We start from the raw sequence: 25,999 nt of genomic DNA on the forward strand, positions 1-25,999 counted from the left end.
CTCAAACACTGAGCCACATCCCTGGCCCCATTTTGTATTTTATTTAGAGACAGGGTCTCACTGAGTTGCTTAGTGCCTCGCTTTTGCTGAGGCTGGTTTTGAACCCACGATCCACTTGCCTCAGCCTCCTGAGCCACTGGGATTATAGGCCGCCCTGCTAGAGTTCTTGTCTAGCATGCACAAGGCCTTGGGTTCAAAATCCCCAGTACAACAAGGGAAAAAAATTGTCTAGGAGAAAATATTTGCAAATCTGATATAATCTACAATGTATGGAAAAAAAAAAAACCCTGCAAGGTGAGGTGGTACACGCCTGTAATCCCAGTGGCTTGGGAGACTGAGGCAGGAGGATCATGAGTTCAAAACCAGCCTCAGCAAAAGCAAGGCACTAAGCAACTCAGTTGAGACTGTGTTTCTAAATAAAATACAAAATAGGGCTGGGGATGTGGCTCAGTGGTTGAGCACTGCTGAGTTCAATTCCTAGTACCAAAACAAAACAAAATAAAAACAAAAATCTCTTACAACTCAACAAAAAGACAAACCACAATTTAAAAACAACAGATTTTCAGAAACACAGATGTTTATAAGACATGAAAAGATGCCCAACATCATTAGTCATTAGGGAAATGCAAATCAAAATCACAATGTGGTATCACTTCATACCCACTAAACAAAAGACTGACAATTATAAAGTGTTGGTAACATGTGAAGAAACTAACACTTTTCCATTGCTGATGGGAATATGATACACTTTACATTTTGGAGGGTGATGGAAATGCACTAAAATGGGATTGTGGTGATGGTTACAGAGCTCTGTAAAGAATACATCAGGAGGGCTGGGGTTGTGGGCTCAGTGGCAGAGGGCTTGTCTAGCATATGTGAGGCACTGAGTTACATCCTTAGCACCGCATAAAAACAAATAAAATAAAGGCATGCTCTCCATCTACAAAAAAAAGAAGAAAGAAGGAAGGAAGGAAGGAAGGAAGGAAGGAAGGAAGGAAGGAAGGAAGGAGGGAGGAAGGGAGGGAGGAAGGGAGGGAGGGAGGGAGGGAGGGAGGGAGGGAGGGAGGAAAGAATCAGTAAAGCTATTAAAAAGAAAAACTACTGCTAGACTATTTCCAGTGTACAATACTGGAACAAGTTATACCAGAAGGAAATAATCAGATAAATAAATGAGATATTCTACAAGACAGTTGGCTTACAATCTTATGATAAACGATCAAAATGACAAAGGGAATATTTCAGAGTTAGAAATGAAAGATGTTAACCACTAAACATCATGTGTCAATTTTTATTAGATCTTGGATCATAAAAACAAATACATTTTGCAAGTAATTAGGAATTTTGAATTTAGACTGAATGCCAGACATTATGAAGTTATTACAGATTTTTATGTTAATAGTATTGTTCAGTTAGAGAATAAGATGTATACTGAAATAGGGATAAAGTATGATATGTCTGCAACTTGTTCTCCAATGGTTCAGCAAAAATAAATGTTATGTTTATGTATGTATATAAATATATACGTATTATAGTGGAAAAATGTAAATAAGTGAAAAGCATTGAGGAATTCATCTTATTTCTTCAAACTTTTCTATACTTCCAAATATTTTAATAATAAAAGTAGGGGAATACTTTTAGTCCTGCATATCAGAAATAATATTTTAAGACATATAAAAATTTTTTTAGGGGGAGACTTGGGTTTGAGCACAGAGGAGTTTTACCACTGAGCTACATCCCCAGTTCTCTTTTCATTTTAAGACCGAGTCTAAGTTGCTTAGGGCCTTACTAAGTTGCTAAGGTTGGCCTCAAACTTGAGATCCTTCTATCTCAGCATCCTGAGTCAAGAGATTTAAGAGACATAATTTATAACAGCATTCAAACATATGGAGCACTGAGGGATATACATAACAAAAGATATACAAGACCTCTGGTGATTGTAAAATTTTATTAAGATATTAAAAATTTTAAATAGAAATATATCATGTTGATGAATTAGAAGCCCTACTATAATGATATATATTCTCCTGAAAATGGCTTACGAATATTCATTGCAACCGCAATCAATGTTTCCATGTGTTTAGTTTGTTATTTTAGGGGTGGAAATGGATAAGTTTAAAATGTATATGGAAAAATCAAAGAACCAAGAAGAACCACAAGCTCTTAAAGAATAATAAGGTGAAAGGATTTGCTCTACTATATAACAAAACTTTTCTAAAGGATAGAGTACTGAAGACAGTGTATGTATTTTGACATAGGAAAAGACCAATATAATAAAACAAAAAGCCCAAAAATAAATTCAAGGGTAAACTGACACTGTACAAGAAAGCACATCAAAGTCACACAGACTTTTCAACAAACACTTTTCAATAAACAGTGCTGGCACAACAGACTGGACATATAAAGATGCCAAACAATTACCTCATATTGCATGCCAAAGACAGTTCCCAGGTAGATGAAACCTAAATGGAAGAGGCAAACTGTAAAGCATTTAGCAAAAAAAGTTACTATATTTTTGACCTAGAAAGAGAATATTTTTAAAAATAAGAAATGCAAAACAAGTTAACCATACAGAATAACATTGATATATTTGAACATATTCAAATTAAAATGTTAATGTATCAAAAAACATTGTGAAAACAAGCCACCAAGTGAGAAAATATTCTGTAACACAAACAACTCAAAGTAGTAACCAGAATATGTAAATTAATGAGAAAAATGGGTTAAAAGTATATTTTAACATATCTACCCAAGATGAAATTCAAATGGCCAATAAACATGAAAGATGTTCGGCCTCATTTGACATATGAAAATGCTAATCAAAAACAAGATACCATTATACATCTACTTTTTTTTTTGGTAAAAATCAAAAAGCCATTATACCCTTGGGAACATGTAAATTACTACAAGAATCTTTGGAAAACAGTCTGACATGATCTAGTAAAATTAAAAATATAATAAGCCTGGTAACTCTGTGGTTCCACTCTTAAGCATCTTATCTTTTAAAGATGCATAGTCCAGAATACATGTTCACAATATCCATAGCAGCACTGTCTGTAATCCCCAAACTAGAAAAATCCAAATGTCCATCAAGAGTAAAATGAGAAATAAATATAGCTAAACAATGAAATAAACTATAGCTACACACAATGACATGAATCCTACAAACATAATATTTAGCAAAATAAATTTTAAAGGTTTACAATATAATTTCATTTATACAAATTTCAACTATAGGAATATATTGTTTAGGAATATACATGGGTGGTAAAAGTATAAAGAAAAGCAAAGAAATAAAGAGTATGGATGGTTTTAAAGTAGAGAGAAAGAGTTAGAGAGGGGCATATGGAAGAACTCCTATGGCTGGAAACATTCTGTTTCTTGACCTGGTTAATCATATGGAGTTCTTTTTACGATTGCTTAAAATATGCATATACATGTTTCTTTCTATATATTCCTTAACAAGAAAATATACAAATGACCAGTAAATATGAAAAGACATTCAATCCCACTAGTAATTAGGAAAACAAAAATTAAAACAACAAGGATCACACCTGCCACTGATTTTCCTAAGAATTAGGCATTCTCATACTCTGCTTATAGGAAAGTAAATTAGGGGCTGGGGTTGTAGCTCAGTGGTAGAGCGCTTGCCTAGCATGCATGAGGCACTGGGTTCGATTCTCAGCACCACATACACATAAATAAAATAAAGGTCCATCAACAACTAAAAAAATATTTTTAAAAGAAAGTAAATTAATAAAAGCTTTTTGAAGAATAATGTGGTATTATGTACAAAAATATAAAAATTATCTTGGACTAGGAAATGTAGCATGTATGAGGCCCCGGGTTTGATCCCCAGTATCACAAAAACTCTCATTTGTCTTGTGAATTTTCCATTTCCATTCTGCATCCTAATGAAATAATAGCATATATCCTTAGTATATTCATACAAAGATGATTTCCATTCACTTCAGCATTGTTTGTGATAGTGAAGAAAATGAATAAGTATCAATAATGTAATATTTACCAAATTTTTCATAATTCATAAAATGAAACACTATGCAGCTGTTAACATACATTTTATGAACTGACATGGAAAGAGTTCAGATGTACTAATAAATAAAAGTATCAGAATAACATATACAACGTAATTCTGGTTTTAAAAATATAAATATGTACATATACTTATGTAAGTGTGGAAAACAGACTACAAATATATAATTTGTTAGCAATTATTAACTCTAGGGCAGGAAGTGGGGCAGGGTAAAGAGGGCACTTTCACCTCTTATTCTATACACACATATATGTAATTATACATCCATAGACTATTTGTATATTTTTAATGAGTAGTATAGCAAAACAATTGTATTTGTTCCATTCTAAAGACACTAATCTAATACACTGGAAAGAACTTTCTTTCAAAGCTAGTTGTTTTGTTCCTGGAAGGACTTGAGAAAGCTTATAGTTGCAGTCACAGGGCTGTCAGTCATCAATTGATGAATGTTGCATAGGATACTAAGTAACCTGGTCCATCTCCAGGCTCACCCCTTGAAAATATTTGCTTACATTCTCTTACTTACATTGCTTATGGGCAATAGCAATGTCTTCTCAAAACACTGTTAAGAGTAAATAAATTCTAAGGCTACACATCAAATTACATCCATAGCAAAGTATAGATGTAGCTATCAATATGTGTGTTTAGATCCAAATTAGTAATCACACCCTTGGTGAGTGACTTTTGGATGAAATAAGCTTTTATTGGACTGCTAAGTAAGGAGCTAGATACCACCAAATCACCACATTTAAAAAAAAAAAAAAAAAAGAGCTTTTCTTTTTCTTGCCTCCCCTCATTCCACCCTATCCCTTTAGGAAACCAAATTGTCTATTTCCTATAAAGATGTGTAAGAGGGTAAACCTGACCATGAGTTGTTTAAAATCAGTAGTGAATGAGTACAAAAAGCACTATCAGTATATTTATGAAGGAAAATCCAACTACATTCATACATTTTGGTGTGCTTTTATTTTTTTATTGGAATCATACCATATGAAGGGAAATTGTCAAAGTGTCATTTACTCTTTCAAAAGCTTGATCTTTGCTCTGCTGTGTCAGAGGAAAGCAAACCTAAACAAGTAATGCTGGAAACCACCCTGTTTCCATATGCACACCGACAGGAGAAGAGCTGTCCCAGAAATGCTTGTTGATTAACAGAGGAAGATCACACACACATTAAATATAAATGGAAACACATGAGCACACCAAGTCATCAGCTTGATCCTCTGGCATCCACTAGCATGCGCCTTTCCAAAATATTACTTATTTGGTGATGGGTCTCATTATGCCTTTTATCAGCAAATACCTTCTTATTCCAGAACGGAAAACAAACTAGGAATTAAATACATCCAATATTGATGCTTTATTTCCATAAGTCACCAATAAGAGAATGAATTTAATTTTAATACATTGATTCTTATGTGATTCTTAATAAAACACTTTCAAAACATTCTGTACATTTCAAGCCACTCAGAACTGCATTACATTTCTATAAATGTGATTTGTTGGGATGAGGTGCCAAGATGTCTCTGTACAAAGATGTACAATATGTACAGTCACTGTAAGTACAAGCTGTGCAAAGCAGAGTCTAAAACACTAATTCATGCCAAGGCTTAGAAAACATGTCAACACATAAGACTAACGCTTATAACTGTATTGTGGTTTTTCCCTGGGCAGATGATTACTTTATAAACAAATATATGTATATATATATCATATAGAAAGAATAGTTTGATTTCCCAGCTCAGTCAGCACCATGCAGCTGACTGGATACACTACAGGGCTGCTCTCCTAGGCCTCTTTTTTCGGGTGCCATTTTGCCATTCTTGACAGTGTCTCATCACTGAGCTGTTACCACTGCTGCCTTTGGCTGAACCACTGCAACAGTAGGAGACTTAAATTTGGGGAGATAAAGGCCAAACTTGTTTTCAATTCCAGCAATAGTGGCTGTGGCAAGTCTGTATCCACCAATGTGATCAGGATTGGCAGGAGGAAGGTCTGCGATGCGGGACTTAGGTGTTGGTTCTGAGCCAGAAGGTTTGCTGTTGACAGGAAAAAGTCAATGGTTAGTGTGCTCAAGATTGATAAGGGTGGGGCTAAGGATATAGTTCAGTTGGTAGAGTGCCTGCCTCACATGCACAAGGCCCTGGGTTCAATCCCTGGTACCACAAAAAAAAAAAAAAAAAAAAAAAAAGATTGACAAGGGTGGCTAAAAGTGAACATTTTCAGTCTGACCCACATGCCAAGAAGTTTGTTTGTTTCAACCATTTCCATGTCATCTACCATTTCCATGTCATCTATGTTGCATTAGCCATGATTTATAGCACTTTGGAAGCTCTACATGCACATATTTGAAGAGAATGGTCTCAATTTCAATGCTTATATAAATATATAAATAGATGACAAAAAAAAAAACAGAAGAAAATACACCCAAGTATTAAAACCCCAGAAAGTAGAATTATAGATTTTTTTCTCTTTTCTATTTTTTCATTTCCTAAATTTTTTTTCTACAGTAAGCATATGTGAAACTAATCATAAAAGCATACATTTTTCTTTATTTTGACATAGTTTAAAATAGTAGCTTAATAGTAGCTCATAAATGTCAAAAAGTTAATGAGAAACAGCCAGTTCTTTTTAAGATTCAGGCTTTTCTATGATTTCATAGAATCTTAATATTTGTATGATATAATTTGAAGGTTGTTATTCTTTTTTGTCTGGGTCCCTCCACTTCCTGGTTCATCAGCTAATTCCCTACTTAACCTCTGAGGAAGAGTCAGGTTCACAGTTTGCTATGAGCATTCAGAAACAGTATTTGGTCTTCTGTTGAAAAGCTGATAATTGCTTGCTTTTGGACAAAACTTCCCCACCCAGCAAATGTAGCAAGTAACTGGTCTTCTCCCCAGGGTAAGCTTCAAGTGTCCCAATTTTTTTGCCTATATCCTACCAATGATTACACCCACAGGCATAACCTCTTTTTGAACCTGCTAGGGGACAGGGGCAGGTTGACAATATATTAGCTCTAGGAAGACCTATAACTATCTAATAATAAATAATGGTGAATATGAAATTTTAGAGGTGCAAAAGGGCTTGGGTATTTGGCAGAAAATTCACAAAAGTGTTAATAGTACACATTTATATCACTTCTGCTGGAAAGGCCATATAATACAATTCACATTGAAGGACCTAACTCCATAAAGTTCCAAACTTGCTTACACAAAAACAGACGATCATTCACAAAGCATTTTCATTTGCTGCCTCCCTAAACTTTCCCCAAATAGCTGATTATTATGTGCATTACATCATTCTGCCAAGGTCTTACCTCTTAACACTGAAGCTTTTTAAGCTGACTATTTAAAATGCATTGGTCTAGCTGGGTGCAGTGGCATGGCTTGGGAGGCTGAAGCAGGAGGACTACGAATTCAAAGCCAGCCTCAGCAAAAGTGAGGCACTAAGCAACTCAGTGAGACCCTGTCTCTAAATAAAATACAAAATAGGGCTAGGGATGTGGCTCAGTGGTTGAGTGCCCCCAAGTTCAATTCCTAACACTCAAAAATTAAAAAGTAAAAAAATAAAATGTGGGGCTGGTATTGTGGCTCAGTGGTAGAGCACTTGCCTCACATGCCTGAGGCCCTGGGTTTGATCCTAAAGACCACATACAAATAAATACATAAAATTAAAGATATTAAAAATAAATAAATAAAATGCATCGGTCTTAACAATTTCTTCCTTACTGGTTTTCTGAATTCCAAAATGTCTTTGTAAACAGAACAAACATTTGTTTTGGTTTTGGTGATTTCTTTGTAAAATAGTTGAGCAGCTGCACTTACAGGCCTCCAAAATCAATGTAAAACCACCGCTGAAGAAGTTCGTAGGTGACCAAAGTAACCCCAAACTGGGGAGACGATCGAAACACTCGAGCTGAAAAAGAGGAGTGGGGTAGGCTTAAAACCATAACATCTGTGGCAAAGACAACCACTGAGTAACAGGGGACAAGGCACTAAAGCCAATTAGCTGTTCTACCTGCAGTCCCTTTCCAAAACGCTGAGGGCCCTTCTTCCCGAAGTATCTTTCTGAAACAGTCAATGACACCACTGTATGTTGTCTGGCCAGCACGGGCAGCCACTTGCAGTCTTGTCTTGATGACATCAGCAGGGGTCACCAGAGAAGCAGCAGGCACACCTTTCAGGAGAGACATATTTAACTCATGCATAAAAGGACAGAAATACTGCTGACATCTAAACCATACAATCTGCAACTTTAACCATGTATGGGGAACTCAAAGCTCCTTAAGTAGATGTCTAGGCACTAATAGAAAAAGGGACGTCTAGGAACCTATTAGCTGCTACTGTATAATCCAGGAAAAATACTTTTTCTTTCTGAATGAAGAAAATCATTGTACATTGCATGATCCTAAAGAACTGTGAAAAGAAAAAAATGCAACAATAGTAACAGGATGATTCCCAAGTGTTCCCTTTCAGTTTCAATTATTTTATCTCCTTTTTCCTCAAATGTGATCATTTTATGTACAAAATATAAGGATAATGTCAATTTAACGAGCTGCTGAATGTATCTGACACCCAACTGTGGTGTTTTTTGCTGAATCTTGTCAACTGTACTGTATGAGGTAAATTGCGATACTAATAAGCACTGACTCACCTATTGGAGGGTGAGCTAACTTGAGAGTCTCCAGCTAACTTGAGAGTTGAATAACTCTTTTCAGACAGACTTACATGACAGGAATTATTACAACTGGAGCAAAAGGAGGCCAGGTGACCAGTTAAGGAACAACAGGGGAGCTGATCATCAAAAGGCTTTTTATCTATCTCCTATGCCTGAGCTCCCTGGAGTCATACTGAGATTGATCAGCAGCAGGACACACAAGACGGATTTCACAACCACACTTTTTACTTATAAAACAAAACAGGACACAGGAGCTATATAACGTTCCCCAAGGGGAAGAAATCAAATTTGGCCTAAATATTACTATATCATCACTAGGCAGATGGAATGGGTGGCCTAGTGGGGGCTCAATTAAGGAACGATGCAAATACCTCCACACAGGTGCACCCTATTCACATGAAACTAGGTAAACTGCCTCCTTTAGGAGACAGGATTCCAAATGTTCTCACTGCCCGCCAGCAAAGCTTTATTGGTAAAAATTAGAAAAAATCATATCTCATTCTGAAAACACTTCAAATGTCTATGGGCAAGAAGATGGTGCTGACTTGGAATATGTTTACTTAGTTCAATCAACCACTGGTAAATTCCTGTCCATGATCAGAATGTTCTCTGCCTGTTTTTTCCTGCTGATTGGAAAGTACAAGGAAAAACTTAGAGGGAAAATGCTGGCCCCCATTTAAGAAGGGGAGATTGGCGCATATAAGAAAGGAACCCGATGAACACTTCAGTGCCAAGACTGAGCTAACTTTTAACGTTCAACTAACCAAAAATTACTAATGGCAAAGGAAAGGGATTTGCTGAACCCAAAATTATGGCTCAAAACTCCCAGAGGGAGTTTCTAAATCATCATAAGCTATCCTCTGCCATTATAGGCAAGAATAACAACATGTCCAGCTCCACACTCTCAGAACACACTGGGCACACCATAATTCTGGACATGCTCAGGCTATCCTGCTTTATAGCCAAAGCCACCAGAAAAGAATAAACCCGGCACCTGAGAACCAAACAGGGTACCTGAGCCCAGCTGGTCAGAGCCACATGGAGCTCTATAATGGCTTATTGCTGGCTATATGGAAAATAAATACATGACCTTTCCTTCCTCTGTCATTTCTTGAGTGTTGGTACAGCCAAGGATGCCTGGTTCTCCCTTCTGTTCCAAGTTAGCTCCTTCCTAACTCAAGAATAAGGCTAGCCAGGCACAGTGATGCACACCTGTAATACCAGTGGCTCAGGAGGCTGACACAAGAGAATATCAAGTTCAAAGCCAGCCTCAGCAATTTAGCAGGGCTCTGTCTCAAAACAAAAAATAAAAAGGAATGGGGATATAGCTTATTAGTTAAATACTGTTGGGTTCAATCACCAGTACAAAAAAAAAAAGTAAGGCTGTACCTGTGAGATCAGAAGAAAAGGTCTTAGACTCTTCTTTCAAATGGAATCTCTTCTGTGCCTACTTTGGTATTTTATACTAGATGAAAATTTTCATTCATTCCACTGACACTTATTGAGCTCCTATTATTATTACTATGTTGGCTATATAGAAGGCAAAGATGAACAGAATGAAACTCCTATCCTGAAGCAGCACTTAGCCTAGTACAGATTATAAAACACAGAAACAACTATGAACAAAAGAAAAATCCCAGCAACTGAGGAAGCACAGGCAGGAAGATCCCAAGTTCAAAGGCAGCCTCAGCAATTTTGCAAGGCCCTAAGCAACTTAGTGAAACCCTATTTCAAAATAAAACATAAGAAAGGGCTGGAAATGTGGCTCAGTGGTTAAGTGCCCCTGGGTTCAATCCCTGGTACAAAAAAAGAAAAGACAAGAGACAAAAAGTTAAGGATCTTGATGAAAATCAATGTCAGGAAGAATAGGGACAGCTTCACAAAGAGAACTCAATTTTAGGCCAAATCACATAAACTCCAATATATAGTGCTAGGAAGTAAGGGCATGCAAGACCTGTGCATCAGCATGGGGTGTAACAAAGCAGCTGATTTGATGAGAACTTTTCCATCTTAATGCTTAGCTTGGTGGCACCCAAGGTTTCAGGGGAGAGGGAGACTAAGAAACATGTTAATGATGAAAGCCCAATTTAGATGGGCAGATCTAATTTGGCTCCAAGTTGCTAAGCTGCATTAAGCTGTTTATCCACATTATGCAAATGTAATTAACTCTCATCAGAATTACAGCACATCCCACAAAGGAGAAAAGGCAATCATATTTAACTAAGTCAGATACAAACAATAACTTTTCTAAAAAGAAAGGGGGAAAGTACATAGAGATTCTGTACTTCTCAAAGACAATGGGAGGAGAATTCTTTGGGTTAAAATACTCTGTAGTTACCTGCCATGGCTCCAGCTGCAAGGAGATTTAAACCTTTCACGTGTCCATTTTCATCAGCCAGAAGTAGTTTGCAATGAGCATAAACAGGAAAATAGATTGCAGAGAAGGGAATGTCTCGGAGGAAACACGCTTTGGCACCCTGTCACAGAGTCAGGAAATAGTACAAAACAGTGTGTAAACAGGGTGTGAATGCTCAAATGGGATCCAGAGGGCTTTCAGCCTGAGGTGTCCCTCAAACAGTATTAGAACTGATGTGGAAGGGAAATGGGGGTGGGAGAGATGAATGTAAGCACAGAACTTAATGGAGTAGACCTAATAACTGGGCAATGATAGTATTCTCACAAACAAGAATTTTCTGGTATTTCTAATTTAGATTCAGATTTTTTTTAATCCATCAATTTGATTTTTGTTGTGGTAAAAATACACAGGATGAGATCTACCCTCTTAAATTTATGAGCATATAGTACAATATTAATTACAAGCATAGGGCTCTAGAAATCTTTATAACTTATTAATGTTGGCATAACTGAAAAGTTATATCATTTAATTACATTCAATTTTTTGAGATTCATAAAAATTTAATTCTCAAACCTCCAGGTTGCTTGTTTTATTTGGCTTTGGAAGGGGAAGAAAGTTGAGGGCAGAGTTGTAGGGGAGGGTTTAGACTTTAAATTTCAAGATTACTAGCTTAATTCCTAAATAATTAGCAAAGATAGCCCAAAAAGACTATCAAATTATCAATTTGATCTCTATCAGTTTAAGAGTTCTTTCCATGCAAGGTAAAAGGCTACATAGGCAGGGGTAAGAGTAACTATTCTAAGGAATTTTTCCCACTTTATTATCAATGTGCTAACTAGAAGTGGACTAGGGGAAACCCAGACAAATATTTTAGCAGGAGGTTTCCATGAGAGTAGAAAAAGTGATAGCTTGTCCCAGTGACTAAGGTCACAATGACCACCTTTCTCAACTTTGTCCACAGCAATCCAGCACTTGCTCCTAAGGAAAAGGCAAGCAAAACAGAAAAAAAAAAAAAAAAAAAAAAAAAAAATTCAAGGACTCTAAAGGATAATACACAGAGAAAAAATATTCATAAATTCAGCTCTGAAAGGGAATTCTAAAAAGGATGGAAATTAGAGGTGGACAGGGAGGAGCAAAGTGTGCAAAAACTCTCTCAAGATAAGCATCATTGTTTGCTGGTCTCCAGAGAACCCTGTAGCTGTGTGATTCTAATCTAGAGAATGTCTAATTTCTAATTTTCAGCTACTGAAGCAAATTTACACATTCCTGCAATGATGGATCTATAAATAAATCGGATGCTGTGGAAACACAATTGCCTAGAGTGGCTAAATTTATGTATTCCCCCTTATACGAGGCAAAGGAATGGAAAGAAATACTCTTCCTTGTTTAAGAAAAATAATAGCTTCTGCTCCATTACATCTGATCTGTAATGATGGGAGTAAGTATACCTGCAGGGAAGGATCTGTTGACTGGCATTTTGCTAAAGTATAGTACACTTTTTTTTTTTTTAAATGGAATTCATTATTGACAAATCCTACCACTTAACTTCTTAAAGATCTGAATCCTACCAAACTCTACTACTGTTTGACTGTGGTCAAATTATTAAGACAAAGAGAAGCTCCTATTGGGAGGATAACAATAGAGATAACTCAGATTCAAAATAAAGACTATTTTGAAGTTCTAAACCCCCAGCAAAGAGAATACCAAAGAAACTTCCCAAGCCCCCATGGAATTAAAGGCTGAGAGCCTGAAGCCAGCAGGTCTGCAGTGCAGGCCTCCCTGCCAGAGGCTTCACAAAAGCTGCAGATGACAACAGGAGAATGTGCTTGTGTATCCCACTGCCTTTAATAGCAGCGTCCTGATTTTTTCTTTTTGTTTGATTTTCTACTCCATGGACCACCCTGCTGGACAAGATTGCTTTTCAAACTAGTGGGGACGAAGTCTGGTTTTCACATTCTTTCACACTTATACTGAGTACATTACAACTTCTTTGCTGAGCTAGCCCAAGGGAATCAACCCACCTTATACAGACCAAAAAGTCCCAAGTCCCGTAGCACATTCAGGGCACTGACTCTGGGTCCTGTGGTGATCTCTCCGGCCACCTGCAGGCGAATCTTCACTATCTCCAGTGGGTTTGTAAAGATGACTTGAGAACCCCCAGCCTGCAGGCAAAGGAGAAGAGACAGAGGCAATTCCACATCAGAGCCAGAGTGTCGATGTAAATAAGAAAAAACTAGGAAACTTCCATTTCTCCTTCTCTCCCTTCCTCCCTCCCCGCCACCTCTCTCTCACACACACACCTTTACACCTCCTTCTTATTCATTGGAGAAGGATGCTTTAGCTGACGCTTTATCTAATGCTCTGAGAGATGGTCCCTGTCACAGGCCAACCTATGTCTGGGTTTGTTTCTATTTAAAATGTCAAGATTGTTCCTCAGACCAATCTTAACCAAGATAAACCCAGCCATATTAAAAATAGCAAAACTAATAAGCCTAGTTTGGAAAACAAATGTGAAGGCAGATGTGGCAGTAGGGTACCTCCCCAGTGAAAGGGGAAAATATGACAAAAGACTGGTATCTTTTATATACTGGAGCTATAACCCAGATCTATAATGTTTCTTAGAAAGCATTCCCTTAGCCTAGCCACTTGCTTCTACTTCCTTGGATTGTAGAACAATTAACAACACTTTGGCCCCTCAGAAGTATCTCAAGTTAGAGAGAGGGAAGGCTCCGATTCAAATTCTAAAATAGATGAGCCTGAGAGAACTCTAAGACAGATACACAGATAGCTAGCTATCCCACACAAAAGGAGGAAATTTAGAAAGATAAATTTCGGTATCATTTCAGACAAAACCAGAAAAACTCTTGTATGAAGAGCTAAGAAATGGAACATCTATCTAGTTACCATGAGTACAACACCCTCAGATCAAAGCCACATTCCATACTCTTAGTGGTGAGTGATAAAAGATTTGAATTTGGATAATCATAGCGTATTTGCATCTGAAATTTGTTAACTAGTAAAGAAAACAAAGAATGTTTAAAATAAATACTACTAACTCCTTTTTGACATCTGTAAGAAAGAAAAGATGTGTAGCTATGGATACATAAAAATAAATAAAATATATATTATCTCTTTCCATGAAGTAAAAAAATCCAATTTATACACTGTCATCTTAAACTGTGGTTGTTTACATTATATATATAATCATAACTCTATTCATACAATATTCATAATCATATTCATATAATCATTAAGTAATCATAACAACTGCAATGCATGTACCATGTGAAATATGAAATGTGTGCCTCATTGGGGGCACCGTGATTCCATGGGTATCAAAATGCTACAAACAATACCCAAAAAACTGCACAGGCAACCTCAATAGCATATCCATGCTTTAACTTCACAACAATAGTCCTGCTCATTTATGTAAAACCCACAACCCTTTCCAAAGAGCAGCAATGTTGTGTTGCTTGGCGCATTTTCCAAACCACTCTGGGGCTACAAAACCCCACAGTTACACAAGTTCCAACTTTGACCATTTCCTCTTGTCATAATCCACAACTGCCAACACTGACACTAGATCCTTTCCTCTTTCCTGGATTCCCCAGGGCCTAAATCCCTCTTTTGTCTACCAAATAAGGAATGCAGCGATTTGAGCGCACACTTGCACACACTCTCAATAGGAACACTGTTTCCTGTAACTCCCCGACTCAAAGCAATTCAGACCACTGGCACACAGGTCCCCCAACAATGTACTGACCCAGTTTTATATGTTGATATGCCTGCATTTCTCTCTTTTAATCTGTTGCACTGCAGGCAGAAGGGAGCATATCAATGTTTGAATCTAAGCAAACAATACTTTCAAAAGGATTGCTGAGGGAAAAAATTATGTTAAAATGATAATCCAAGTAATTACTCCTGTAGCTAGTATTAAAGATCAAACCAATTGGAAAAGTTTACTACTTCCCTGATATCTTTTGTTTAAATAATTGTTGCAAAGACTATCTTTGGGAAATGTGTTTTATATTCCAAGCAGATTTTTTAAAAAAAAGAAGAATAGAACAGGACTACAAATTTTAATCATAATCCCCCAAATTTGCTACCATCAGACAGTGTCAGCCCTAGGTGCTAAGTGTTATATGTGAACATTTTGTTTAAATAAATACAAAGTTCTTTCATGCTTTTAATTATTAGTAAATTATAATATCAGGCAGAGCAGGAGAAGTACAATCTGCACTCCCCAACTCCAAGTTCCCTCTCATCCCACCTCCCTTCTACCATGGCCACTTTTGGAAAAAAATGCCAGTTTATTAAGATTTGTTCTTCTTTAACAATTCTTCATATTTCTTTCCATCTGTACAAATAACAAACTATCTACTAAAATTCTACTAAAACAGTACAATAGAGAGGAGGTGACAACATTTTCAAATACATTCCCCTTAATTGTTATATGTTTTAAAAGTTAGTTACCTTACAGTAAGATACAAAAATGTATTGGACATGAACACAAAACTAAACTGATATGCATTTATAAACATACCTAACCTGGCAAGGGAACATACAAACAATGAAACGATGACACATTATAGCAAGGCATACGACTATAGTTTATTTCTTACCTACTTATTCTACTGTACTAGAAAGAGCAAAACTTCCAGCAATTATGTAGTTTGTATATATTTAAAAACCAGTAAACATTTTTAAAAAACCTTATGATAAGCCTAGAAACATGTAAGTAAATACTATCCAGGAACACTGAATAAATTTAGACTAAATAAATAAATAATAGTTTAGACTGACGACTGCTATATGTCTAAAACTTTGGATGTTTATATCATTTAAAGGGCAAATATGCACTGTCCTTTTAAAAACTTTGATGTTGACCACTATCTTAAACATATTAAACTGGAGATAGGGGGGGGGGCAATAAAATCTGAATTAGTTTATTATACTGGTAAGTAACTAAGCAACATAAGATTATGATGTTATCATACGCTTCAACTGAATCTTCTCCCTCTAAGAAACAAATACATTTCCTCTATTCTAAAACTCTGCTAATTTTAAGTGATAGCATTAAGAGAATAACAACTTTTCAAAGGAAAAAAGCACTGTTTACAAATTATACATTTAATGTATAGAATTTCATGAACATTGTAAATTTTCAATGAAAAAAATAGTACCTGTATTTATACAAATATGATGTTTGCTAATATTTTGTTTTGTTGTGCTGGGAATTGAACTCAGGGGCACTGTACCACTGAGCTATATTCCAGACATCTTTATTTTGAGACTGTTTCATGAAGTTGTCCAGGCTGGTCTGAAGCTTGCAATTTCCTGCCTCAATTTCCCAAATAGCTGGGATAACAGTTATGCACCACCATGCCAATTTGTTTGCAATTTTATTTTTATTATGTAAGTGCATATGTATTTATTTAGTGTGTGTGTGTGTGTGTGTGTGTGTGTGTGTGTGTGTGTGAGGGGGTAGGGGGTATAGGAGGATGGGTGCTCACGGATGATAGGCAAGTGCTCTACCACTGAGCCACAAACCCAGTTTGTTTGCTGATTTTAATAAGAACAAAATTGAACTGAAAAAATTCAAATGCTCAATAGAAAACAGTTAAATAGAAGCAAATTATATACTTTTAATAAAGCAATGCAAGTTGCCATTAAATCATGACAAATTACATAAACAGAATGAAAAATATTAGCTACACATTTGATCACAAATATGTCAAAATATTTTACTTAAGTTTACCAAAATCAAAGTGAGTTAAAGATTAAAACATTAGTTGTATATTAGAAAGAGAAACTGAAGAACTGGAAGAAAAAAATTTAATAGCATACCTTGTTGCACTTTTTAAATTCTCAAATAATATGAATGTATAAACTACTCAAAAATGAGAACAGAGAGAACCAGTCTTGGGTTTCTTTACAGACTAAGTCCTCCTTCATACATTCCTCCTCACAGCAAATTTGATAATTTTTATAGTTTAAATCTATTTTTTAGCTGGTTGACATTAGTCATCTGTGGATTCAAACTTTAAAAAGCATACACACACAAACACACACTAAAAAAAACTAACCAAATATAGCTAATTATTGGAAATAATAGACATCAAGATACATAAAATTTAGCCAGGCATGGTGGCACATAGCTGTAATGCCAGCTACTTGGGAAGCTAAGACAGGAGAATCACAAATATAAGGCCAGCCTGTACAATTTAGTGAGATTCTGTTTCAAAATTTTTTAAATGTAAAAAAGTAATGGGAGTCAGGGCTACTGGGAATGTAGCTTAGTGGTAAAGATCTTCTTGCCTGTTAGGCCTTAGGCCCTGGTTCCAATTCCCAGCACAGCAAAACAAAAAACAAACAAAGATGTATATTGTGTATATTGTGGGTGGTTTATAATAAACCATTCACAATACACAACTATATAGATTTAAATGGACATTGCCAGATTTGACATCTTGCTGCTTCTGATGATTTACATTACATAACATGCCATATCTTTGGTGAATTTTTTCACTCACCTCATCACCAAATTCAGCTTCTAACCCTGTAATCCGTAAGTTTTCCTCAGCAAATCTGCTGCTTAAGGGGCTGGGAGCACAGCTTACTAGAGGAATGTTTGAGTAGCATGCATAAGGCCCTGGGTTTCATCCCTGACGTGGGGGCAGAAGAGGGGGGTATAGATCTGCTACTTATTTTTCTTAAAGAAATGGAAACACTAATATTGAAACATACTTATACACTTTTATTTTTCAGTACTGTCATTTTGTTGTAGTTGTTCTAAAACTGAATTGAAAAGACAAAGGGGAATAAATCCCATTTAGAATAAGGGTCACCATTATGTGACAAAAATGGAAAGAATGTACATTTAATCTTATGTCACACCATTTTTTAATGAGAAAATAAACCAACTAAAGTTAGCAGGAAAAGTTAGTGGGGAAAGGATGTGATATTAAAGTGTCACTGGCCTCCAATGTGCCCGAGGCTGAGGCTGTTCAACCTGAGGATTTGGCCAGTTCAACCTTCTGCCCTCACAATCCTACCCCAGGGGCAGGGTCCACAAAGAGTATAGACTGGGCCCTGTTTATCCAAGTCCCTTGCTTCTGGCTTTCTTTGATCTCTTGTCTCTATAGTTTAGAACCCTTTCCCTCCAACCACAAAATATCTTATCATGGAACTCACTATAAAAACTTCCCTCACTAAAAAATCTAACTTCAATTTATTTAAGGCCATGCAGTTACTCAAGCAGATGTACAAAATATGTGGGGGTTTTGTTTTGTTTCGGTAGTACTGTGGATTGAACCCAGGGTATTGTGCATACTAATTGAACATTCTACCACTGAGCTACATCCACAGCCCCCAAAATATGTGTATTTTAAATACCCAGAACAAATCAATAAGTGTTCCCAAATGAGCTGTCACTAGCACTGACTCAAGAGAAACAGCAACAGTAACTCTGTCCTATAGACCATCAACCAAACATTCTTACTTTCATTAAGTAATAGGAAATAGTTCTTTCTAAAATAGTCTAAGATAGTACTAGTTTAAAAAGAACAAACTGCAATGTTCATTGCTAAGTGATAAAATACAGCTGGCTGTTGTGATATAAAACTATACATATTTACATCTAGGGTAAAGGAAGTGCTATGGTCTCAATGTTGGTATTCCCCCCAAATTCATAGTTTAGAACCTATTCCCCAGGGTGACAGTATCAAGAGTAGGACCTACGGGACATGATTAAATCTTGGGACTTCTGTCCTCATGAATGGGCTTGGTAACCTTTATAGAAGAGGTTGAAGGTAAATATCTTGTCCCTTCCTCCATGTGAGGGTACAGCAACAAGGCACCATTATCACCCTGGAAATCTGCTGGCACCTTGATCTTGAGCTTCCCAGAATTATGAACAATAAATTTATATTATGAAGTACCCAGTCTAAGGGATTTTGTTATAGCTGCCAGAACAGGCTAATAAAAGAGGTATCAAAATCCCTGTGTACCTATCATACAACACTTTTAACTTGTGAGCATACGTTTACATATTCACGTTAAGTATGTAGGCATAAAGTTGGAACCATACAGATACCCCTGGAGATGGGAGACAGAGGAGCAATTTAAAGATGCACAAGATCAGCTTATAGAGGAAGATGCAAATAGACATCTTCAGTTAGGGAACTGGGTAGCTACAGATTCTGGCCACAAAGATTGCTAAATGCTCCAATTAACAAGTAAGATTTCTGCTGCACCTATATGGGGAGAGGGCATGTGTGTGTGCCCACACATGTGCACACATCCATAAACTAAAAAGAAGAAACTTGGAACAGTGGAAAGATTCTGGGTTTGGAAGCCTGTTGACCTAAATAATCATAAGCCAATCCAATTCTTGGTTTCCTTGGGATCCCAACAACTGACCTATCTATTTCATAGGGATTTGGAGTGCTAACTAAGGTGAAGGCACTATGTAGATTAAAAACAAGACACAAAAGAAAGGATGTGTCCTCTATGAAGTATGTTTGCACATGGCTGCGGAACTTTATCTGCAACATGAGATTACTTTAGCCCTTTGCTAGCAATAAATACATTTGGGGTTTTATCATTTCCATCTACTCAGAAGTAAACACACTCTGAAGGAGGTAAATCAGTCAGGTGAATAGTAAACTGACCTGTGGTTAGTTTTTAACAAAAAATAACAGGTACTTACCAGAGAAATCTTAACTTACAGGTCAGCCCATTTAGAGTTTTAAACTTGGTTTTGTCAATTTGGAAAGACATTTAAATTTATTCCCAAATAAGTTTCTGGATACATCCAAGAAACTATATATAGTCAAATTTTCTTAAAAAAAAAAAAAACTACTCCAAACACCATGAAGAAAAATAATAATGTAATCAGTCAGAGACTATGAAAAATATAACACATGTACACATGTATCTGACAAAAACCATATCCATGATGTATAAAGAACTATAAATCAATAACAAATATGAATAACATTAAAAAAAGTAGGCAAAAGACTTAAACAAATACTTCACAAAAAAGATACAAGAAGGGTTGGGGATGTGATTCAAGCGGTAGTGTGCTCGCCTGGCATGCGTGCAGCCCGAGTTCGATCCTCAGCACCACATACAAACAAAGATGTTGTGTCCGCCAAGAACTAAAAAATAAATATTAAAAAATTCTCTCTCTCTCTAAAAAAAAAAAAAGATACAAGAAAAGCCTGTAAACCATATGAAAAGATACTTAATATTTTTAGGCATCAGGGAAAAGCAAATTAAAATCACAATAACAGGCCAGGGATATAGCTAAGTTGGTAGAGTACTTGCCTAGCATGCACAAGGCCCTGGGTTCAATCCTTAGCATGACCACAAAAATAAAAATCAGAAAAAACCACCACAATAACATACCATTTCATACTAACTAGAATGACTAAGAGCAAAAACATTAAGAATTTTGAACATTAGTGAGGATGTGCAATAACTGGAATACTTACACACTGCTAATAGAAGATAAGATGTCCTGTCCACTTCTAAGAAGTAATTGGCAGTTTCTTTTAAGTTGAATGTACATCTACCCTATTCTACTCTCAGTAACCCCCCAAAAGAAAACATGTTGACAAAAAGATTGATATAACATTTATAGCAATATATTTATAACAAACAAAATATGGAAACAACCCAAATGTTCACCAACAGAAGAATGGATAAACAAAATGTTATACAATTATACAATGGAGTAATAACTCAGCCAAATTATAAAAAAAAAAAAAATGCAGACAAACCTGATTCCCACATAACAACAAGGATGACTACTTGAAAGCATGTTAAGCAAAAGAAGCCAGCCATGAAAGAATGCATTTTGATATTCCATTTATATGAAATCCAAGTACAAACAAAACTTAAGACAGAACTCAGAACTATAGTTGCGTCAGGGAAGTAGGCTAAGAGACTGACCAGATAGAGGCATGAATGGATTTTCTGGAGCGTTATCTTGGGTAGTAATCAAATACACAATCTGTTTATAGTTCTATTTACAAAAATTGTATTCTATTTTTTCTCTTTTCTTTTTTGGTGCTGGAGATCAAACCCAGATCCTCACACATTAGGCATGGGCTCTACTACCTGAGCTACACCCCCAGTTCTATATTCTATTTCTAAAGTGAGATGTTCCACTTGTGACTCTATCCTTCCCTTAGTGAAAGCAGCTTGCATTTCCAATCAGAAAGTCAAAGTCAATGAAACTTCCATCTGGCTTAAAAAAGAGAATGTGTGTGAACCGTGTTCACTGTGTTCATACACATGATGCAGAAGAGTGTGTACACATGTACAGTATATGAAAACTTTAGAAGGAAACATGCCAAATGTTAGCAATGAAAAATAAAGTTGGGGGCTGGAGTTGTGGATCAGTGGTGGAGCACTGGCCTGGCATATGTGAGGCCCTGGGATCAAGTCTCAACACAAAATATAAATGAATAAAATAAAGGTCCATTGACAACTAAAAATACAAAAAAAAAAAAAATTAAAAGCTGTTGTTTGATAATATCTCTTCTCAAGGTAAAAGATCCTAAAAATGTAAGATTAAAAAATGGCATTAAATATCAAAGACCTAAATGTAAGAGCTAAAACTATAAAACTCTTAGAAGAAAATAGACACAACTCTTCATGATCTTGCTTTAGGCAATAATTTTTTAGACATAATACAAAAAGCACAAGCAGCACAAGAAAAAATAGATAAATGGGACAATATTAAAGTCCGATTCTTCAAAGAACATCATCAAGAAAGTGAAAAATATTTGAAAATCACATATCTAATAAGGTAATCATATTTCACATATATGAAGAACTCTTATAACTCAATAATAAAAGACAACCAATAAGATTCTATATAGATGTTTTTCTGAAGAAGATTATACAAATGGCCAATATGCACATGAAAAGGTGCTCAATATTATTAGTTGTTAGACCACAAATAAAATGCCACACTTCACACCCAGTAGTATAGCTACAATGAAAAAGCAGACAACTGGCAAAGATGTGGAGAAAATGGAACTCATGAACTACTATAGAAATGTACAAGTGTGATCATTTTTGGAAACAGGATTTTGGTTCCTTAAAATCCTAACTGGAATTGCCATATGACCCTCCACTAATTCCACTTATAGGTAGGTATCCAAGAGAAATGAAAACATTTGTGCATTCTTTTATAGCTGGTTTCTTTTGCTTAACATGTTTTTAGAATTGTGGATGGGGATCAGATTTTTGTGTTTGTTTGTAAAACCTTATATACCAATGTTCACAGCAGCATTATTCACAATAAACAAAAGATGGAAACAACCCAAATTTCCATTTACTGATGAATGGATAAACACAATGCTGTATATCCATATATTGAGCAATAAAAAGGAATTTAAGTATTGATATATGCTAAAACATAGATAAAGCTTGAAAGCATGCTCTGTGTAAGAAGACAGGCACAATGGCATATGATATATGATTCCATTTATATGAAATATTAAAAAATTGGTGAATCTACAGAATTCACCAATTAACGGTTTGTTAGAATTTGGAATGAGGTGGGAAAATTGGAGGGGGACAGATAAGGATATTAGGTTTCTTTTTGTGGTGATGAAAATATTAAAAATGATTGAGAGTATGGTTGCACAACTCTGAATATACTAAAATCCAATTTAACTATACATGTTAAGTGGGGGAATTGTATAGTATGTGAATTACATGTCAGTACAGCAGTTTTTTGACAGGTTGGGAATATATCTTGGTGGTAAATCACATGCTTAGCATATGCAAAGCCTGGTGCCAGGCATGGTGGTGCATCCCTGTAATCCCAGGGGCTCGAAAGGCTGAGGCAAGAGGATCCCAAGTTCAAAGCCAGCCTCAGAAAAGCAAGGCATTAAGCAACTTAGTGAGACCCTGTTTCTAAATAAAATACAAAACAGGGCTGGGATATGGCTCAGTGGCCAAGTGCCCCTTAATTCAATCCCCAGTTTCCACCCCCGTGAAATGCCCTGGGTTTCTTTCCCATTGCAACAACAACAAAGCTGTTATTTTTTAAATTTTGCCTGAAACATAGTATTCAATGAATAAGAAAATGAACAAATAAAAGAATTAATGAATGGACATATATCAAATGTGAAAGAATATGGTTTTGAAGGCAGAAATGGTTTTAATTTCAACTTTGCCATTTACTAAGTGCTGGATCTCACTGAGGTTTTAGTGAACCTAGTTAGGAATAATAATGAGATAATGGCTATAAAATGTTCAGCCCAGTAGGAAAAGTCCCTGCTGCTCATTAGGAATCTAGCAGAACAGACTACATTAAAAGCAAAAATCAGTGCAACAATAGTAATAATATTTTAGCTAAGTTGGGTAGTAAGCGTGTGGATGTTCATTTTATTATTACTCTTCATATTCACATAGCATGTATTCTTTTGCATGTATCAAATATCACATATCTTTAAAAACTGATCATAGGCTAGAGATGTAGCTCAGTGGTAGAGTCATGCTTAGCAAGCATGAGGTCCTGGGTTCGATCCCCAGCACCAAAAAAGAAAGAAAAGAAAATATCATAAAATAAAACAAAGAACAACAATGAAAAATATATAATGCCAGAGGACCAGATTTTTACTTCTTCATTACTTCATGATTTAGACAATACACATAGTTTTTTAGAAAGGACAATGTTATAGTTATTTCCATGGCAACAAAATTTCCCTCTCCCCTATCTTCAAGAAACTTAAAGTCTAGGTCTTAGCTAACTGACTTGGTGATGCACATCCGTGATCCAAGCGGCTCAGGAGGTAGAGGCAAGAGGATCGTGAGTTCAAAGCCAGCCTCAGCAATTTAGCAAGGCACTAAGCAACTCAGTGAGACCCTGTCTCTAAATAAAATTCAAAATAGGGCTGGGGATGTGGCTCAGTGGTCAAGTGTCCCCGAGTTCAATCCCTGGTACCCACTAAAAAAAAAAAACAAAACCTATTGTTCAGTTTCGGTCATTTCTTCCAAATTAACCTGTATTAGGTACAACTTTAAAATTGGATAATTTTTGGAAGAAGATCAGAACTCTTCTCACAGGTAGTACTGACAGCACTCAAACACCTTCAAGGACACTGTACTTGTATCATCGATACCTCAGATAGTGAGAACTCTCAGGAACAGGATGTTACGCAGCTACTTGCTTCCCAGTGTTTATAATCCAGGAAAGAGTATCTTGTATCCCATAGTGCCTGGTATTCTATAGTTTCACCCTATATGTCCAAGACTTTATTCTCTGTTGAAATTTATCAAATTTTGGAAGAAATAGTCATTTACACTGTAGTATGAATTCATCAGTAAAAACTCAATAATTGCATTTTTTTTCTTTCATCTCTGAATAAAGACATTTAAAGTTGGAAGCAGAAAATGTTCAAGGTAAAGAACTGCAGACAACCTAATCATTCTGCCTAGAGCCCAACCTAACTATTTCCATCCTGTTAATTTCCAGCTAGACAATTCATTAAAGCTTCCAGAAATGAGTCATGATTAAGTAAGAGATTTAGAATGTCAGCACAATCCTCAAGATTTAAACAGAAATCCTTAGAAGTTCAAATCTATAAATGGGGTCCATACCCAGGAATAAGAAAGGAACCAAGTTATCTGATTATAATTTAATCTCTTAGGTCACATGTCAGACATGGGAATAGGTCGGTTTTATGGCCAAATCCTCCATCACAAATAGAAACAGAAATAATTAGCTCTATGGAAATATTTATTTATTTATCCATTTATTTATTTATGCATGCATGCATGCAGTACTGGGGATTGAACCCAAGGTTTCACACATGCTAGATGCTTATTCTACTACTTAGTTATAACCCCAGCCCTTTTTTTTTCTATTTTATTTTGAGATGGTTTCACTGTGTTGCCCTGGCTGACCTCAAACTTGCAATCATCCTTCCTTAGTCTCGCTGGTATTATAAGGAATATTGGACAGAAAGAGCATGACTTAGGTTTCTGGTAAATGTATGCACATGCTGTGGTAAAAATGAATTAGGAAACTCCTTAACCAAATAGAAGCTAACCACTTAGATAAATATTTATAATTTACAAAGTTTACCTCACTAGATGAGAAACAATTAGAGTGTCTAGTGGGGATAGAGAGGAGAAACTACAAGTTTGGTGATCCACCTAGGCAAGAGTTTTATTTTTGTCCATTTTTTTATCCTCAGAATGCATTGCTCAGAATGTATACAAGAAACATACATGTAAACACACACACATACCCAAATCCACCTCTTTTATTAGAACTTTGGGTGCAGAAAGGTAAGACTTAGTATGTGTTAGGCTGACAAATCTCATCAAGGAGAACCTGAATAACCTACCTCTATGAGCCAGGGGGCATCTTTTCTGAATTAAAACTTCAGAGGTCATTGACCTCATCACCTCAGGCTCAGCAACTAAAAAAGTTTTAGTGAAGACTGCCTGCCAATTCAGCTAGAAGTTATTTACACTTTCAGGAACAAAATGGACTAAAGAAGTAGGAAACAAATTACATTCTCAAATGTGAAACAAATACCAGAAGTAAAATTACTTGAGTTGTAATTTAGATATGATAATTGGCCTAAATCAAACATAAAGCTTATATTTTTAAGACAGAGGCCCTTGTGCTGTAAGTAAGTATAATCTGAACCTTTAACTTTAGAATTTTTATCAATAGCTGCAATATAGTTTCAGAAGCTGGCCACACCCTTCTGTCCCTTAAATAAGGAAAATTATAATTGTACTGCAATTGCTTACTTACACCTAAAATATAAAGGTTCAATTAATTAGTCACCTCATACTTAAAAGGTCCAGTCGATATAAATATGTGATAACTCTACTCAATGCTATTTTTCCTGTGATAGTTAAGAATAATAAGA

At 36.1% G+C, this 25,999-nt stretch overlaps 1 protein-coding gene across 1 annotated transcript in view; it reads right to left on the reverse strand.

Moving 5' to 3' along the window:
• Positions 1–5,863: 5,863 nt before the first annotated feature.
• Slc25a12 (solute carrier family 25 member 12) overlaps positions 5,864–25,999 on the reverse strand; it is an 84,207-nt gene continuing 64,071 nt past the window's right edge. The window contains exons 14-18 of the mRNA XM_026389513.2: positions 13,106–13,246; positions 11,067–11,205; positions 8,069–8,227; positions 7,876–7,966; positions 5,864–6,090 (exon numbers count right to left, since the gene is read on the reverse strand). Of these exons, the coding sequence (XP_026245298.1) occupies positions 5,889–6,090; positions 7,876–7,966; positions 8,069–8,227; positions 11,067–11,205; positions 13,106–13,246 (732 nt within the window). The 3' untranslated portion in view covers positions 5,864–5,888. The remainder of the gene's footprint in view (positions 6,091–7,875; positions 7,967–8,068; positions 8,228–11,066; positions 11,206–13,105; positions 13,247–25,999) is intronic.

The sequence above is a fragment of the Urocitellus parryii genome, chromosome 1, assembly GCF_045843805.1.
Source record: "Urocitellus parryii isolate mUroPar1 chromosome 1, mUroPar1.hap1, whole genome shotgun sequence".
Lineage (NCBI taxonomy): Eukaryota > Metazoa > Chordata > Mammalia > Rodentia > Sciuridae > Urocitellus > Urocitellus parryii.